At 43.5% G+C, this 17,222-nt stretch overlaps 2 protein-coding genes across 3 annotated transcripts; one reads left to right on the top strand and one right to left on the bottom strand.

The window, feature by feature from the left end:
• Positions 1-2,408: 2,408 nt before the first annotated feature.
• Positions 2,409-7,284, bottom strand: vps29 (VPS29 retromer complex component). Of its 2 annotated transcripts, XM_068599983.1 has the most exons (5): positions 7,215-7,232; positions 5,872-5,883; positions 4,725-4,916; positions 3,467-3,702; positions 2,409-2,882 (listed from the first exon to the last, which is right to left on the bottom strand). In XM_068599983.1, exons 1-5 carry the CDS (start codon positions 7,215-7,217, stop codon positions 2,765-2,767), a joined length of 561 nt encoding a protein of 186 aa, XP_068456084.1. In that variant the 5' UTR covers positions 7,218-7,232; the 3' UTR covers positions 2,409-2,764. The 2 variants fall into 2 exon arrangements, with proteins under 2 accessions (XP_068456084.1, XP_068456085.1); XM_068599984.1 differs by lacking the exon at positions 5,872-5,883 and having other exon boundaries at positions 7,215-7,284.
• Positions 7,285-7,842: 558 nt separating this feature from the next.
• Positions 7,843-14,947, top strand: eif5 (eukaryotic translation initiation factor 5). Its single transcript, XM_068599982.1, has 12 exons — positions 7,843-7,918; positions 8,456-8,674; positions 10,202-10,481; positions 10,630-10,711; positions 11,153-11,325; positions 11,442-11,553; positions 12,069-12,196; positions 13,196-13,357; positions 13,586-13,747; positions 13,832-13,996; positions 14,266-14,409; positions 14,579-14,947. The coding sequence occupies exons 3-12, from the start codon at positions 10,410-10,412 to the stop codon at positions 14,675-14,677; spliced, it is 1,299 nt and encodes a 432-aa protein (XP_068456083.1). The 5' UTR covers positions 7,843-7,918; positions 8,456-8,674; positions 10,202-10,409; the 3' UTR covers positions 14,678-14,947.
• Positions 14,948-17,222: the final 2,275 nt, after the last annotated feature.

Raw genomic sequence — 17,222 nt, 5'->3', positions numbered from 1 at the left:
TATCTCTAAATAATGATGAAATATCTCTAGATAATGACTAAATATTTCATCAGTCAATATTATGAGAATAAATAATGAAAATGAACGTTGAGCTGTTTCAGTTTCAGGTTCTGATTCAAAACAAACTTTTCCTGCTGTGATGAATCACAGAGAAGACTTAACTTAACCACACCTGGTTATAGGTTTAGTACACCTGGTTAGAGGTTTAGTACACCTGGTTAGAGGTCTAGTACACCTGGTTAGAGGTTTAGTACACCTGGTTAGAGGTCTAGTACACCTGGTTAGAGGTTTAGTACACCTGGTTATAGGTCTAGTACACCTGGTTATAGGTCTAGTACACCTGGTTATAGGTCTAGTACACCTGGTTATAGGTCTAGTACACCTGGTTAGAGGTTTAGTACACCTGGTTAGAGGTTTAGTACACCTGGTTAGAGGTTTAGTACACCTGGTTATAGGTTTAGTACACCTGGTTATAGGTCTAGTACACCTGGTTAGAGGTTTAGTACACCTGGTTATAGGTTTAGTACACCTGGTTATAGGTCTAGTACACCTGGTTAGAGGTCTAGTACACCTGGTTATAGGTTTAGTACACCTGGTTAGAGGTCTAGTACACCTGGTTAAAGGGTTAGTACACCTGGTTAGAGGTTTAGTACACCTGGTTAAAGGATTAGTACACCTGGTTAGAGGTCTAGTACACCTGGTTAGAGGTCTAGTACACCTGGTTAGAGGTTAAGTACACCTGGTTAGAGGTCTAGTACACCTGGTTAGAGGTCTAGTACACCTGGCTAGAGGTCTAGTACACCTGGTTAGAGGATTAGTACACCTGGTTAGAGGTTTAGTACACCTGGTTAGAGGTTTAGTACACCTGGTTAGAGGTTTAGTACACCTGGTTAAAGGGTTAGTACACCTGGTTAGAGGTTTAGTACACCTGGTTAAAGGGTTAGTACACTTGGTTAGAGGTTTAGTACACCTGGTTAAAGGGTTAGTACACCTGGTTAGAGGTTTAGTGTTATCTTGTCCTCACCAGAACATCAGCAGTCTCTTACACACACACACACACACACACACACACACACACACAGCTCTTTGTTGGTGACTGCAGGTTTACATATCTAGCAGCATTCCAGCGATGAGTCATTAATGGAAAGTGGTTTTCAAACGGGGAAAACCTTCAGCTGTTTCTCCTGGCAGCAACGACAGCGAGGGAATTTAATCATGAACTGTTGTGTTCACGGTTTCATTTCATTCAGCATCGTCCACGAGGAGATCTCTTTGTCTCTTTGTCAAACTGTTTGCAGTAAATATTACAAACATTGTTTCTAAACTAATCAGTGCACAGTTACAATCGTTTATGGGCGTGTCCGGTGGGCGTGTCTTGTGGAGACAAAGAGCTGAGGGACTTTCCTGCTCCTGCCTGCACATGCAGAGAGCACGGGGAACTGCTGGAGCTGGGGGTTTCTATATATATATATATATATATATATATATATATATATATATATATATATATATATATATATATATACATATATATATATATATATATATATATATATATATATATATATATATATATATATATATATATATATATTTATGTAGAGGTACCATCAGGCTATGCTGTGCCTCACCTGGTGGTACCTGGCTTGCTGCTGTTGGGCCTCGACTAGAGCTTTTAAAACCTGTTAATAGCTTGAATAACTAATCAAACACTTGAACCGCGTGGTGAGATCGACCTGAAGGAACAGAACCTGTAGTGTTGTGTTTTCACTGTGGTATTAGTTTATCTCTTACTTTAATAAAACGTGTCTTTCTGCTTGTGATGGAGCAGGAACACACTGCGGAGCGTCGTGACGTCACCAGGTGGCGCTGCGCCGCGGCGCCCTCTGGTGGCGGCGACCGGAAACAGCTCCAAGACTTCCTTTGATTCCAGGAAATCACGTGTTCAGTTCCCGGACGAAAGGGAGCGCGTCTGAGCGCTCACGTGACCCAGAACCCTCAGGAACTCGCTGACGTCACGTCTAGGTGTGAAGTCTTCATGGCGTGAACATGAACACGTTACTGCAACATCAAACATCACGTGACTACATACAACAATATTATGTATTTATTTTATACTTTACAAAGAAATCTCTATATATAATTATATATATAAATATATTGATATAATATAAGTGTATATAAATATATATATATAAAATATAATATATAATAAATATATATAAAATATAATATATATATATATATATATATATATATATATATATATATATATAAATTCAGCTGCATTCCTCTGACTTCATGTATTTTAGGTTCCATCTTTAATCCATAATGTTGGAGTTTAAAGGTGTTTTATGATGTTAAAGTTGCATCAAATGTATTTGAGACAATAAAGTTCCAGATCCATATTCCAGTGAAATAAGATCTTTATTGTGGGAAATAAATCAAAGTGGAATCGACGACATGAAGCTGAAGGTTCACGGACACGAAAAAAGAAAATGACGAGAAAAAAGAGAAAAAAGGAAAGAAAGAAAAATGGCACCAAATATTTCTCTGGATAAAAACCCACGTGACGTCATTCTGCCAAAGAAGCCGATGACTTATGAACAATATAATACACATTTCTTTGAGTTGAGTGACATGAGCGTTGTGGTGACAGCAGGGGATCTGCTGCCCCCTGCTGGGGAAGGAATGAAACGATACGGCGAGCCACGCTAACCCAACTCCTCTTCCTCCTCTTCCTCCTCTTCCTCCTCCGCCCTTCTTAAGACTTCTTGTACTCGATCCTCTCCACCTTGACGTCGTCGCCGATCAGCTGATACACGTACGTCACCACCGTGGAGGCCTGGATGTCCATGAGTACAAAAGAGGGGATGATGTTGCTGTGAGGAGAGAAGAGGAGAAGAGCTGTGATGTCATCGAGCATGTACTTAAGTACTCGAGTAAATCACTGGGCAGCTTTCACTTGTGAAGCTGGATTTAATGTATTGATAATTAAAACATGATCATACTGTCGCAAAATAAATAAAATGCACCGAGACTGGGATGTAATGATGCCAGTAAATTAAACATTTACAGTAAAAAATAGGAGCCATTTTTAAAAATCATCAGTTTGCGTCGAAAAAGCAAACAATGAAATATAATTCCTGCTGCTCACGAGAGGAAATCTGATGTTTTTACATTAAAGTGCTCGTGGAGCTGCAGCTTCACCCTTCTGGGTCTGAGGCCTTTTTCTCGTTTCTTAAATTCACCTTTTAAAGGCACTTCCATGTGTACATGGGTTTGTATCTGACCTCTGAGAAAACCAGCGGGCCGAGGACGCAGCCCTGTGGGACGCCTCGCGGTTTAGTTTCTTAGTTTTACATCAGAAATGTCAGAACAGTCTCAGCTCTCTGGACCACGCGGCACCGTTGTGACAGCAGACGGATCGTAAGGGCGGCGGCGTTCCCGTGGTTCTGGTTCTGACCTCTCCAGGGCGCTGTAGGCCCCCGTGGCCGAGCCGGGGTTGATGTAGAACTTGTTTTCGTTCTCGAAGGCCTCGAACTTGTGCGTGTGGCCCGAGATGAGGATGTCCACGTCCAGCTGCCGCTGCAGCAGCGCCAGGCTGGCCATGTCGCCCCACGGGATCACCTGGTGGCCGTGGATCAGCCCGATCTTGAACTGGCCCACCGTCACCACCTTCTGCTCCGGGTAGTTCAGGTTCTGAGGGGGGAGGTTGGTTAAGCAGAGCGGGTACGAGTGTCCGGGTTCAAGCACATCCTCACCAACGGATTTCCATCACTTTAAACCACTTTTCCATGACTTTATAACACATTTTCATGACTTTAAACCAAATTTCCATGACCAAATGTAGTGAAATCTGGGTGTAAACATGAAAAAGTGATTAAAAATAATGTATATAACACATTTACAGGACTTTTACAACACTTTAGGAATTGTATTTTCTTCAAGGACTTTTCCAGGCCAGAAAATAACCGTTTTAAACTTCCATGACTGTTCCATGTTCTCCATGACCGTATAAACGCTGCAGTGCAGCACCTCAGGAACAGCTTCACGGGTCAAACCGCTGCGATGAAGACGTTGAAGACGTTAAAGACTTCATTACACGGCGGTTCGTCTTCGTTACCGGAGGAGATGCTTCGCAAATTAATCATCGCGCCACATAAATGATGTCCTTATTTACCGTCTGAGAAAATCTATTTCTGCAGCTGATAATTACTTTTATTATCAATTCATGTGACGGGTGTTCTCTCGATGAATCGTTGGGTTTATTAAACGGAGCGACGGCTTTAACGCCTCGGGGTCCGAGCTCTTTTTCTCAATTTTATATAATTTCTTAAATTCACCCTTTAAAAGGCCTTTACATATGAGATACATGCTCATGTGTTACATCACACATGCAGAACAGTCTCAGCTCTCTGTGTGATGAGGCAACATTGTCCTCAGGTACAAGTGTAAAGTCATGGTATGGCCCTAAAGCTGAAAAATGTAATCTCATATCTCTTGTGAAAACATAACTTTACTCATGTGGACAAACTGTTCTGGTGAGGGGAATTGTTTTACCAAAGGTCCTAGGTTCACAAAAGTAGTGGAATACATGAATAAAATGGTCGATAAATGTAAATAAATGTCTAATGCCAGAGGGTTGACGCGCTCTGAGAGGCTGAACACAGCGTTTCCTGACAGCGATGAGGAAGCCGGCGTCGCTCTGCGTTCACACCGACCTCGTCGAAGTCTCCTCGCACGATGTGCACGTCGCCGGCGAGCGTCTTCAGGTAGTCGTAGCTCTCCTTGGTGCAGAGGTTCCCCGTGCACAGGATGTGCTGGATCTTCCCCGGGACCAGCAGCTTCTTGAACTTGGCTGGCAGAGTGTTGCACCGGTGAGGGATGTGCAGGTCACCTAGCACCAGGACCAACTGGAGGCACCGCGCGCGCACACACACACACAAACAGACACACACACACACACACACACACACACACAAACAGACACACACACACACACACACACATAGACAGACACACACACACACGAACACAGAGGTTAAGACACCCACAGACAAGGGGGAGCTCAGGCTGTGAGTTGCAGCATCTGAACTTTGAGAAAAGAAAGCGGCCCCAGGACGCCGCCCTGCGGGACGCCTCGAGATCCTCGAGACTCGTTATCAAGGCGTCTCGTTTGAAACCAGCAGAAACGCTGCTGGGTTTGTCCTGCACCTGAACATCGCCCTGTCCAGGTGAGCTCAGCTCGTCAATAAGCAGTTTGTGAGTAACAAGCCGAGTTCGTTGAGCGCCTGAAGTCCAGCTGGAGAAGTCACTTCTTACGTAATGTGAACAATAACAAAACAGACACAGTGGAACACTATGGATTGAACCGGACAGCAGGACTCCAGACACTCAATAACAGATGCAGGCCGCGAGAGCGAGCTAATGACGCGCTCACACCGAGTCGATGGGGTCAAACCCCCGGCTGCACGCGGACCATGTGACCTCAGAGGCCGAGGACGCGATCCGGCTGCACGCGCCGACTTCCACGGGAAACAAACCGACGTTTAGACGATTCGGCCGACGTGCAGATTCTGCATCGAAGCTTCTTTATAACAACAACAACAACAACAACGTAACAAAACAACTCCAGCGGCTCGTTGCTTCACTTGTGAAGGACCAGTTCAAGTCGTGAAACACCAGCAACACGACCGCAAAGCCGGGGGTTTGAATCTAATACGAGAGCTTTAGGGTCACGACGCTAATGCTTATGAATAAATAATAATAACAATAACAATAACAATAATGATGATGAAGCCGAGAGCAGCAGGTGTAATTAAAGCGTCTGTTAGTGTGGCGAGCAGAACACAAGGGGGCGGGACTTACCCGGTGACCGGCCTGGTGATGGAGGCGGGGGCAATGGAGGGGGTGGAGGTGAGGAAGAGGAGGGGGGAGGGGTATGGAGAAGAAGGAAGTGAGAGGGTAGATAGGGAGGAAGTGAGGAAGAGGAGAGTGGATAGGGAGGAAGAGGAAGGTAGATATAGAAGAAGTGAGGAAGAGAAAGGGAACGAGGACGTGAGGACGTGATCAAGGACACAAAGAGCATCAAAAAGAAAACAAAGACAAAAGAGGGAAAAACTTAAATTAGAAATTAAAAAGTGAAAATGGATTTCAGGAGAGAGAAAATTAATCATTTCAACAAAAGAAGTTAAAAACAACAATGAGGTTGATTCCATTGTTTTAAAAGGTTGATGGTTAGTGAGGATGATGATGATGAGGAAGAAAATCAAAGTGCTGACTTAAATGTAGTTAAACTCACTGATGGAATGAAACAAAGTACATATACACAAGTACAGGACTAAAGTACACATTCAAGGTACTTTTTTGCATTCATAGTTGACCTACTTTATACATATATATTACACTTTTAACTGCTTTTTGTCTCTGAGGTAAATATGGTACTAATTATTCTACTACATCTCAGAGATAAATAATAATACATTATATTCATGGCATATATATATATATATATATATATATATATATATATATATATATATATATATATATATAAAGATAATATAAATATATTATTTTTATACATATATAAATATGATTCTAATGTATATATATATGTTTTTTATATCTAAAAAATATATAGATATATTTTAAAAAAGATATACATAGTTTTCTCACAGATAGCTATTGTACTTTTTACTACACCTCAGCAATAAATAATAATATTTAATAATAATAATACCTAAACAGGATATAAAGGAGTTAAAATGCAACACACACGTTTGCAGAAATGATAATAATTCAGAAACATAATGTACAACATTGTACTGCACTACCAATACTTTTACTATCAATACTTTCAGTACACCACTACAAGTACACGCAGGACGTGTACTTGTAGTGGTGTACTTGTACTTCCACACTGTGATACTTTTACTTAGCTGTTAGCTTAGCTGACGTGGAGGAAAAGGGGTGAAAAGTGTCGTAAAACTGCTCAGCTGTCATGTGACCGTTGATCCATTCCAACATGAAGCCTCCCCCCCACCCTCACACACCCCAAACCTAAATGACATTTCCGATTGTGTGAACGCGCTTGAACCCGCCATGTCGCCCTCCTCACGTCGACAACGAGTCTCTGAAAACACTGAGCGAGAAACCCGAGCTGCAAACGCGCGGGAAATGTGGGCCTTTTCGCCATTTTTCATACTCACCATCTTCTATTTTGCTGTTTCTGCGAGTCACGTTGAGGAAGCGCCGACGCACGTACAGCGTCGAGCCGTCAGCCAATGAGAGACGAGAACGACAGCGCATGCGTTAAGCGTAATGTAATACTTCCCCTTGGCCTTTCAAAATAAAATACATGAATTTGTCTAGATATGAAAGAAAGATTTAGTGAGTCTAACATTTTTTTTAAAATTTCTTTTATTAGTCTTAAAAAAATTTAATTTTACATCTTAAAAGAGGTGGAAAAAGGTATTTAGAGATTTGATAAAGTTACTGATATAAGTACTGTTATCTGTTAGTTGTTTACAACATGTATTTATTATTTTATACGTATTTATACATTTTTTATAAATACGTTTTATAAATAAGCAATAAAAAACAGTGATACAAAAACTACAGCATCTACAATAACTTAAAGATTATACATATAGATTAAATAACTATTATAAATGCATTGAAGTAGGATTATATAAAAGTTTAAAATACTTAAATAAAGTACAAGTAGCTCTTCTACAGTACTTGAGTTAAATGCACTTAGTTTACATTGCCGCCACAAAAAAATGGGTGCGACGAACGTGGACTTTTAAAATGAAATCAAATAATGCAACCGGAAGCGGGGTAGCGTCCGTTGCCTTTGACGTCCGTCGGTCAAAGCGACGCGAACAGCAGTGTTCCGGAGAACATTCGAGAGGTAAGACGTGAACAAATTTCGCCGCATTTTTTTACTAATTTCCCCCGCTCTCTGTCGGCTTTAACGTCGACGACCGTAACCATTGCTTAAGATATACATATATATTAATAAATATATATACGGTGACGTATTTATCTTCACGCCGAATCGCGTCGTCAGCGCTGGGCAATCAGATGTGACGTCATGTCGGCTTCGGCTATTTCCTGGAGCTCCAGCACTGAGAGCGAGCGCGCGCCCCCGTCTATGTAACGGACGACCAAACGGCCGCTGTCACCTTGGGGATGGATATATTTGTATAAAGTGTGTGTATATGTATGTTTGTTTATGTGTATCTGTCTGTGTGCGTGTGTGTTGTTATGCCCACGTGACATAACGGAAAATCCGAGAATCGTCGTCTGACAGTAGTTTCGCGGCGGGGACCACGTGACTGTCGACTACACCTGACGACGATGTGTTAGCGTTTTCTATTCCGCAGCGTGCGCATGCGCCTGCGTGGTTCTAACAATACGCCTCTTCTCCCCCCCCTCCCAAAAAAAGGTCCCCCAAAACCCCGCGAGGACGTTCCAGATCAGCCTTCCCCCTCCCCTCCGAGCCTGGCGCCTGCACCTTTTGGACGCGTTCGGGTGTGTAGCTGCCGAGACCCCGCCAGGAACCCGTCTGCTGCAGTCGACTCTACACCAGAACCAGCACCGACCTCCGTTCACTGCGGCTCTTGGACGATCAGCGTTGTGTTTATGTCTTTGTTTTGCGAAAACGGTGAGTTTTTATAATCAGTTATACTGTGTAAATTTACTAGTTGTGTTTTGTTTAACGTGCGTGTGTGTGTTTTATATCCTCTGCGTTATCATTGCGCAATATGGCAAGTTTCTTTTTCTCTTTTTTTTCTCCCTGTGTCAAAATGGCGTCTCCCAGTCCCCCTCACTCGTGTGCAGTGGCTGTATGACGCACTCTGCACCAAGCAGCCGGCTAAGCTAGCTAGCTAGCTAGCTAGCGCCCCTCCCTCCCGACTCAGAGCCGCACGCGCTCCTGACACCGTCGACCCGGTGTGCGTCCCCCCCCCGACCTCCCCCCTGTAGACCGGTGTCCCCCATGGACCCGGCCCGGACTAACAGCAGCTGTTTTTAAGTTGCGGGGCAGCTGCGAGGCCGCCTGTGTTTTCCAATAACAAGAGGAGGCCTCATGTGACTCCGGGCCAGAGGCCTCCTGCCGCACAAAAGGCTTTAAGCACACAACCTGTGTACCTGCACGGCCACAACGCACTACTTTTGTGTGTGTGTGTGTGTGTGTGTGTGTGTGTGTGTCTGTCTGTGTGTGTCTGCTGCTGCTTCACATTTTCCTGCAATGTATTTTGTCAGCAGTATTTTTCTGATTGCAGAGGCTTTTTTCATATTTTGTAATCGATCTGGCAATGCAGGTTTAAATGTGTGAGGTTGTTATACATATATAGGGGACTCTTTTACACACACACACACACACACACACACACACACACACACACACACACACACACACACACACACACACACACACACCTACCTCTGAGTCAGAGCTGGTTCTGGATTACCAGTCAGGAACAGTCTGTCAGCGTGTTGTCAGCAGCTTCCTGTAGATCACAAAGTACGATCTGGCTCTAAACAAAAAAAAAGATCTTTTATTTTAAATATAACCAATGATCCAAAATATTTAGTTTGCTGTCTTGCAAATTTAATCCGCTATTAAATATTTACATTGAACCAGAACACAAGCTTAGAAATGTGTTTTTATTTGAATTTTGATAATGAAAAAAACCTTTTTTAAAGTGTCATAATTTAACCGATGTTTCGGAGTTTCCCCCATGAAAGCTGGCATAGACTTATGAACCGACAGATGGATCAATACAAATATCTATGACGGATAGATTTGTGGTAACATAGTTATGGAAAACACTTAAAAGTCAGTTAAAGTTATACGATTTAAAAAATAACTTCCTAAAGCTGTTGGCGCTTTAAACAGCACTTTTTAACTTGTTTTTAATTTTTTTGGACAATCCTTTGTGATGGTGTGCGTGTGTATATATTATGTTGTGTGATGTTTTGAGCTATATGGAGGCTGAATTTCCCTTCGGGGATCAATGAAGTAATTATCTGTCTTTATTTATTTACAACAGGCTTTACTGGACATTTACATTAAAGACAGTCGTCTTAATCGTCTCTGTTCAGTCCAGTTGTCTGGAACAAACATGTGAAGGTTTGTTTGTTTTTGTATGAAATATTTATTGCTGTTTCTTTTGTCGCTCTCTTTCAGAGCTGTTGCGCAGCCGTTGGAACCTGTGTGGTGGAAATCTAGCCTTCAAGCAAGGAGCCTGCGGCCACAGCGGCTCAGCGTTTTTCATGTCAGAGACAGAGCGCGCTTGCAGTCGTTTATGTCATCCCCTCTTTTCCAGACAGAAGATCCCGAAAAATCCCCAACCAAGAACCTTTTATCTCACTGATAGCGCTGACAACCAGCCACAATGTCTGTCAACGTCAACCGCAGCGTGTCAGACCAGTTCTACCGCTACAAGATGCCCCGTCTGATTGCCAAGGTGTGTGTGTGTGTGTGTGTGTGTGTGTGTGTGTGTGTGTGTGTGTGTGTGTGTGTGTGTGAAGCTGCAAACGTATGTGAAGACTCGTGACAGAAGCAGAGAGAATAACCGTCTCCGTGTTGTTGTTGTTGTTGTTGTCCTCTTCCAGGTCGAAGGCAAAGGGAATGGAATCAAGACGGTCATTGTCAACATGGTTGATGTTGCGAAGGCGCTGAACCGGCCTCCAACATGTACGTCTCCCACTTCCTTCATTCGTACCCAGAGATCAACCAAACGGACCTTTAGCTGTGTCCTCAGCGTGACCTCTGGTCCTCACTTCTGAACGAACCTTTCAACCAAACAACGTGTTGAAAGAACAAAGTTCTGCTTCTGGTCTCACAGTAAACGTTCCTCTGGGCCAGAAGGAGGTCTGTTGGTGCTAAATGTGTTTCACCTTGAGATGGACTCTGAGTAACTCGAGTCCGCACTGACGTGAGGACCAGAAGGCCGACGTGCAAAGTCAGAATAATAAAATGAATAAACGCGTCTTAGAACCATGTGTTCGCTCAGGAAGAGTTAATACAGACTCATCCAGTTTGAAAGAAGCCGACAACCTTTAAGTTAAATCAATGTTTGCCGTCGTTTCACAAGCGTCGTGACCTCTGACCTCGTGTGTTTGATCTCCTCCGCAGACCCAACCAAGTTTTTTGGTTGTGAACTCGGCGCTCAGACCCAGTTTGATAGCAAAAACGACCGTTACATCGTCAACGGATCCCACGAGGCGAACAAGCTGCAGGACATGCTTGACGGGTTCGTCAGGAAATTTGTGCTGTGTCCCGAGTGCGACAACCCAGAAACTGATCTGGTGAGCGACCCCCCCCCCCCCCCCCCCCCGCTTCAAAAACACTTCACTTCATTCATTATATTATATATATTATTATTAATATAAGCTCTAATCCCATCGGTCTGTCTTTCCTCCAGCATGTGAATCCCAAGAAACAAACCATCGGTAATTCCTGTAAGGCCTGTGGATACCGCGGCATGCTCGACACCAGACACAAGCTCTGCACCTTCATCCTCAAAAACCCACCAGGTGAGACTCCTCTTCCTCATCCTCTTCCTCCTCCGGCCGTCTAACCAGCGAGAGGTGGACAGCAGAGTTCATACAGTCATGGAAAAGCCCTGGAGATTTAAAATGGTCATTTCCAGGCCTGGAAAAATCCTTGAAAAAAAATAAACCCCCAAAAGTGTAGTAAAGTTGTGTAAATGTGTTATATTCATGTGTTCATTCAGTTATAAATAATGAATCTGCTTTTAAAAGAAAGAGTTTCAACTTATCAGCAGCATTCATACAGGCATCTATATAAATGTTTATTCTTTTAATCAAACTATTGTCTCTCATTCATTTGAGTCATTTAAGGTTTACTGTATGCTTTGAATCCTCATTGTTAGTTTAAATACTACATTTTATCACTTTTTACTGTTCACACACATTTCACACAATGTTTGCTCATGGAAATATAGTTAAAAGTCATGTAAATCTGGCGTGTGTGTGTGTGTGTGTGTGCTCTGTGACGTGGACGTTAACTCTCGTCTTCTCGCTATCAGACATCACTGAAGGTGGCGCTTCGGTAAAGAAGGAGAAGGAGAAGAAGAACCGCAAGAAGGACAAAGAGAACGGCTCCGGCAGCGGCGAGGCCGGAAGCCAGGAGAACTTTGATGCTCCCAAAGCTGTGGTGGGTTTCTGGAGTGTGTGTGTGTTTGTTTTTATGACTCTCCTCAGAGGTTTTTACAATCTGTACACACATGACCCCCTCTGACCTCTGACCCTCACATCAGAACACAAACAACTGTCCATCAACTCCTTAAGGCGAGAAAAAGGGCAGAAAACTCATGAGAGCAACAGTATACAGGAGGGGCCATGTGACCAGGGGGACAGGAGGGGCCATGTGACCAGGGGGACAGGAGGGGCCATGTGACCAGGGGGACAGGAGGGGCCATGTGACCAGGGGGACAGGAGGGGCCATGTGACCAGGGGGACAGGAGGGGCCATGTGACCAGGGGGACAGGAGGGGCCATGTGACCAGGGGGACAGGAGGGGCCATGTGACCAGGGGGACAGGAGGGGCCATGTGACCAGGGGGACAGGAGGGGCCATGTGACCAGGGGGACAGGAGGGGCCATGTGACCAGGGGGACAGGAGGGGCCATGTGACCAGGGGGACAGGAGGGGCCATGTGACCAGGGGGACAGGAGGGGCCATGTGACCAGGGGGACAGGAGGGGCCATGTGACCAGGGGGACAGGAGGGGCCATGTGACCAGGGGGACAGGAGGGGCCATGTGACCAGGGGGACAGGAGGGGCCATGTGACCAGGGGGACAGGAGGGGCCATGTGACCAGGGGGACAGGAGGGGCCATGTGACCAGGGGGACAGGAGGGGCCATGTGACCAGGGGGACAGGAGGGGCCATGTGACCAGGGGGACAGGAGGGGCCATGTGACCAGGGGGACAGGAGGGGCCATGTGACCAGGGGGACAGGAGGGGTCATGTGACCAGGGGGACAGGAGGGGTCATGTGACCAGGGGGACAGGAGGGGTCATGTGACCAGGGGGACAGGAGGGGTCATGTGACCAGGGGGACAGGAGGGGTCATGTGACCAGGGGGACAGGAGGGGTCATGTGACCAGGGGGACAGGAGGGGTCTGACCCTCTTGGTGGTTCTGTCTTCTCGTCGCAGGACGGGGACGATGACGACGAGGACTGGGCGGAGGAGACGACGGAGGAGGCTCAGCGCAGGAGGATGGAGGAGATCAGCGCTCACGCCAAGAACCTCACGCTGAGCGAGGACCTGGAGAAGCCGCTGGAGGAGCGCGTCAACCTGTTCTACAACTTCGTGAAGGTGAGACGCAGCTCATGGCTTCTAGCTTCTAGCTCATAGCTTCTATCAGGTTCTCATGTCATGGAAAACCTGGAACAGTCATGGAATTATAAAATGGTTATTTCCAGGCCTGGAAACTTCTTGAAAAAAATAAAATCCCTAAGTTTGTAAATGTGTTGTATTCATATCTCCTCTTCCTCTCTAACGCTCTTCCTCTTCCCCTCATGTGCTCCTCTTCCTCCTCCTCAGCATAAGAAGGAGAGCATGACCATCGACGCGGCGGACAAGGAGATCCTGGCGGAGGCGGAGCGTCTGGACGTGACGGCCATGGGCCCTCTGATCCTCAGCGAGCTGCTCTTCAACGAGAACATCCGCGACCAGGTCAAGAAGTACAAGCGCCACTTCCTGCGGGTGAGAGAGGGGGAGAGGAGGGAGGGGCGGCGGCTCGAGGGTCGAGCTGACGACCACGTGTTAAACCTTTGAATGTTCCTCCAGTTCTGCCACAACAACAAGAAGGCCCAGAAGTACCTGCTGGGCGGCTTTGAGTGCGTGGTGAAGCTGCACCAGGTCCAGCTGCTGGCCCGAGTCCCCATCATCCTCAAGGACCTGTACGACTCGGACCTGCTGGAGGAGGACGTCATCTTCGCCTGGGCCGAGAAGGTGCTGATTTAGATATGACACGTTTAGAGATATGACACGCTAGATGTATGACACGCTACATATGACATGGTAATGACGACACAGTAGTCAAAGGAACAGAGTAAAGATGGACCTGTTACATATTTAATGTGCACGCTAGTCAGAGGGTTACGTGCTGAACGTGGAGATCATTTCGCTAGTTAGCTTGTGAGCTAACAGCGAGCTAGTTTGTGTTACTATAGGTCAGTAGTAATATTGTGTTTCTTTGCGTCTCTTCTCTCTCCCTCCAGGTTTCTAAGAAGTACGTCTCGAAGGAGCTGGCCAAAGAGATCCACGCCAAGGCGGCTCCCTTTGTGAAGTGGCTGAAGGAGGCGGAGGAGGAGAGCGGGGCCAGCGAGGAAGAGGAGGGCGAGGAAGACGACGAGAACGTGGAGGTAACGGATTGAAATACAAGCTGCGTTTTAATTTGATCACAATTTGGTTTAAAAGTTGTGATCCAGAAGCATAAATCTTCTTGTTCAACATTCTGGATTTAAATGTTTTTTCTTTCTTTCTCTCCATGTCTCTCCCCCCCCCCCCCTTCTCTCTCTCTCCCTCCCTCAGGTGGTGTACTCGCCCTCCGCCCGTGAGCTCAGAGTTGAGACGGTGAAACCCGACGCACCTGAAAAGGAGGAAGACGACATCGACATCGATGCGATCTGATTGGCTCCTCTTGTTGTGACGCTGCCGGCTGGCCCCTCCCCCTCTGCCCCGCCCCCGCTTCGTGGCATGACTTAACATAGCGCTTTACTTGCTGCACATTAATCTGTTCTTGAGATGTATCCTGATGGAATGAAGTGTCTGTGGGGCTTTTAATCATACGAGGTGTCGGGATCACTTTACTGCACATGCTTCTCTTTGGTTGGTTTCTTCTTTCGGTCCCTGTATTTTTCCAGTCCATCAATAAAGAATGAATGTTTTGCTATCACTGCACTTTGTTTTTGTGTTTTTTATTTATTATTATTACGTTTGGCGGTCGGGATTAGAACCCACGACACGCGTTGAACATTCTAGATTAAATCTTTGAATATTAATGTTTCTTTTTCACCAGAACAGACGTCGACCTCTGAAAACACAACACATGACTCCAAATGAAAAAATATCAAAAATACAGAAGTAAAAAAATATATTGCCACATGGTTTATCTGTGCAAACCTTTAAGTACCAACAACACATCCAGATACACCAGCTACCTCCACACGTGTGCACAATATTATCCAGGGGGACTGGAGTCAAACTATTTTAAAGGCTGACACAGTAGGGATTTATGTATAAATATAGACTTCAAGCATTTATAACAAGACATACTGGCCAAAGAATCAAAGAAAAATGTTTACCAGAGAAAAGTAGTTACACACAGGACTTTTACTAACATGTTTATTGAAGAAAAGACAAAATGTCACACTTTAAAACTTCATTCTGTCAGGTTTTAAAAATGTTTTATCTTCGGTTTTTCTTTGGAAGCCCATTTCTGCTACAAAAAAAATAAAAATTAATGGACTTTTTTTCCATTTTTTATTTTTCTTTCGTTGACTTAAAAAAAGGCAACGAAAAACAAACGTTTTCAGTTTCATTTAAGGAGAGAAATGAGAGCTTTGTTTTTGGTCCTAATTTTAATTTTTTTTTCCTTTTTTTAAAATTTTTTAAATCTTTTCGTTGATGAAAATAAAATAAAAACATCTAAGCAATATGTTATTTCATCACTTTGGTTTTACAATACCTTCATTTAAAATACAACTATATTTAGGCTGTAAATATGTATTGTTCATACAACAAAACAAGTACAAGTCAAAAAATAGTCCAATCTTGTTCAATTCACGTAGTTTTTTTAATTTAACATTGCAAGTAATGTTTTATATTCAAGTGCTCTTGTTATTTACCAAAAGATATTTTATCAATGTCAACCACCTGTAAGCCTGTTGATGGTTACTTTAAAGTAAATAACTCATTTAATATATATGTGGACTTTGCATTTTACTCAGTTCTTAAAAATGGTCAATGGAAGGACAACAATGTACTTTGTGTGTACAAATATTAGCGACAATTATATTTAGACTGTAACTGCAATTTTGACAATTGTAGTCAGTAGTCTCTCATTTCTCTCCTGGAATGAAACGTTTTTTGTTTTTTTGTTGCCTTTTTTCAAGTCAACAAAAAAAAAAAGACGATTTTTTTTTTTTAGTCCTAATTTTTTTGTTTTTTGGTCTTAATTTATTTATTTTTTGGTCCTAATTTTTTTTTTTTTTTTTGGTCTTAATTTTTTGTGTGTGGCGGGAATAGGCTTCCATAGCGTTTCCTCTTTATTTTTTAACTGTTGAAACTATTTCAGAGCGCAGTGACGTGTTTCCGGCTGAATGATGACGCGGCGTCGGGACTTCCGGTTCCAATCGGGAGGCAGCAGCTCTCACTTCCTGCGCCCGTTCAGCTGGACTCACTGACGCCGCGTTCATGGGCCGTCGGAGATACTGACACTAAGCACTTCGACATTATAACTCACTTTAAACGTCAAAATTAAATATTAATCGACTAACCGAGAAAATAACCGCGAGAATATTTATTGTTTGGAGGTGGAATATTAATTAAATTACATTTACTCAAGTACTCTACAAGTTTAAAGTACTTGTACTTGAGTATTTCCAATTTATTCTACTTTGTACTTCTATTTCATTTTTCAAAAGGACATATTGTACTTTTTGCTTCACTGTGTATTTGACATCTTAAATACTTTGCATATTTAAATGTATATTTAAAGCTGCTTTTTTAATTTCAAACAAATATTGTACTTTTTAATTTAATGTATTAGACACTTAAAGTTACATTTTACATATAACAACACAAGATATGATATAGTACTACTAATCTACAGCCCTGTACCTGTAACTTTACAATGCTCTACATGTATTATTAGTATTAGTAATAATATCACAATAACACGTTTGAAGTACTCACCATAGTGAGTACTTTTACTTTCATTAACATCTTTAAAAGTAAATGTAAACAAATATAAAGTGTAAAGTAATAAATATAACATATGTATTACATATTATCTTGTGATAATGAGATAATAAGTCATAATTCAGAGATAAATCAGAAATATGAGATAGTAAAATTAGATAGTACGTCATAAATGTGTAATAATAAGTCACAATCATCATAATGTCTCATTATAATGACAAATCTCCATCTTTTCATCCCATTGTCAGCTACG

The sequence above is a fragment of the Clinocottus analis genome, unplaced genomic scaffold, assembly GCF_023055335.1.
Source record: "Clinocottus analis isolate CAN_PGR_092001 unplaced genomic scaffold, fCliAna1.0.p SCAF_5, whole genome shotgun sequence".
Lineage (NCBI taxonomy): Eukaryota > Metazoa > Chordata > Actinopteri > Perciformes > Cottidae > Clinocottus > Clinocottus analis.
Note: the sequence above shows the minus strand (reverse complement) of the source record. Positions and strands in the feature narration are given on the sequence as shown.

What these genes read in the sequence shown, in the direction of transcription:
- vps29 (XM_068599983.1), bottom strand. An exon ending in TGCGAGGAGACTTCGACGAG is followed by an intron (nt 3,703 to 4,724) that starts GTCGGTGTGAAC and finishes CTCCCCCCTCAG; the next exon opens with AACCTGAACTACCCGGAGCA. An exon ending in GCCTACAGCGCCCTGGAGAG is followed by an intron (nt 2,883 to 3,466) that starts GTCAGAACCAGA and finishes CTCTCCTCACAG; the next exon opens with CAACATCATCCCCTCTTTTG.
- eif5 (XM_068599982.1), top strand. Translation starts at nt 10,410, where the DNA reads ATGTCTGTCAACGTCAACCGCAGCGTGTCAGACCAGTTCTACCGCTAC. An exon ending in TTGATGCTCCCAAAGCTGTG is followed by an intron (nt 12,197 to 13,195) that starts GTGGGTTTCTGG and finishes TTCTCGTCGCAG; the next exon opens with GACGGGGACGATGACGACGA. An exon ending in AAGACGACGAGAACGTGGAG is followed by an intron (nt 14,410 to 14,578) that starts GTAACGGATTGA and finishes TCCCTCCCTCAG; the next exon opens with GTGGTGTACTCGCCCTCCGC.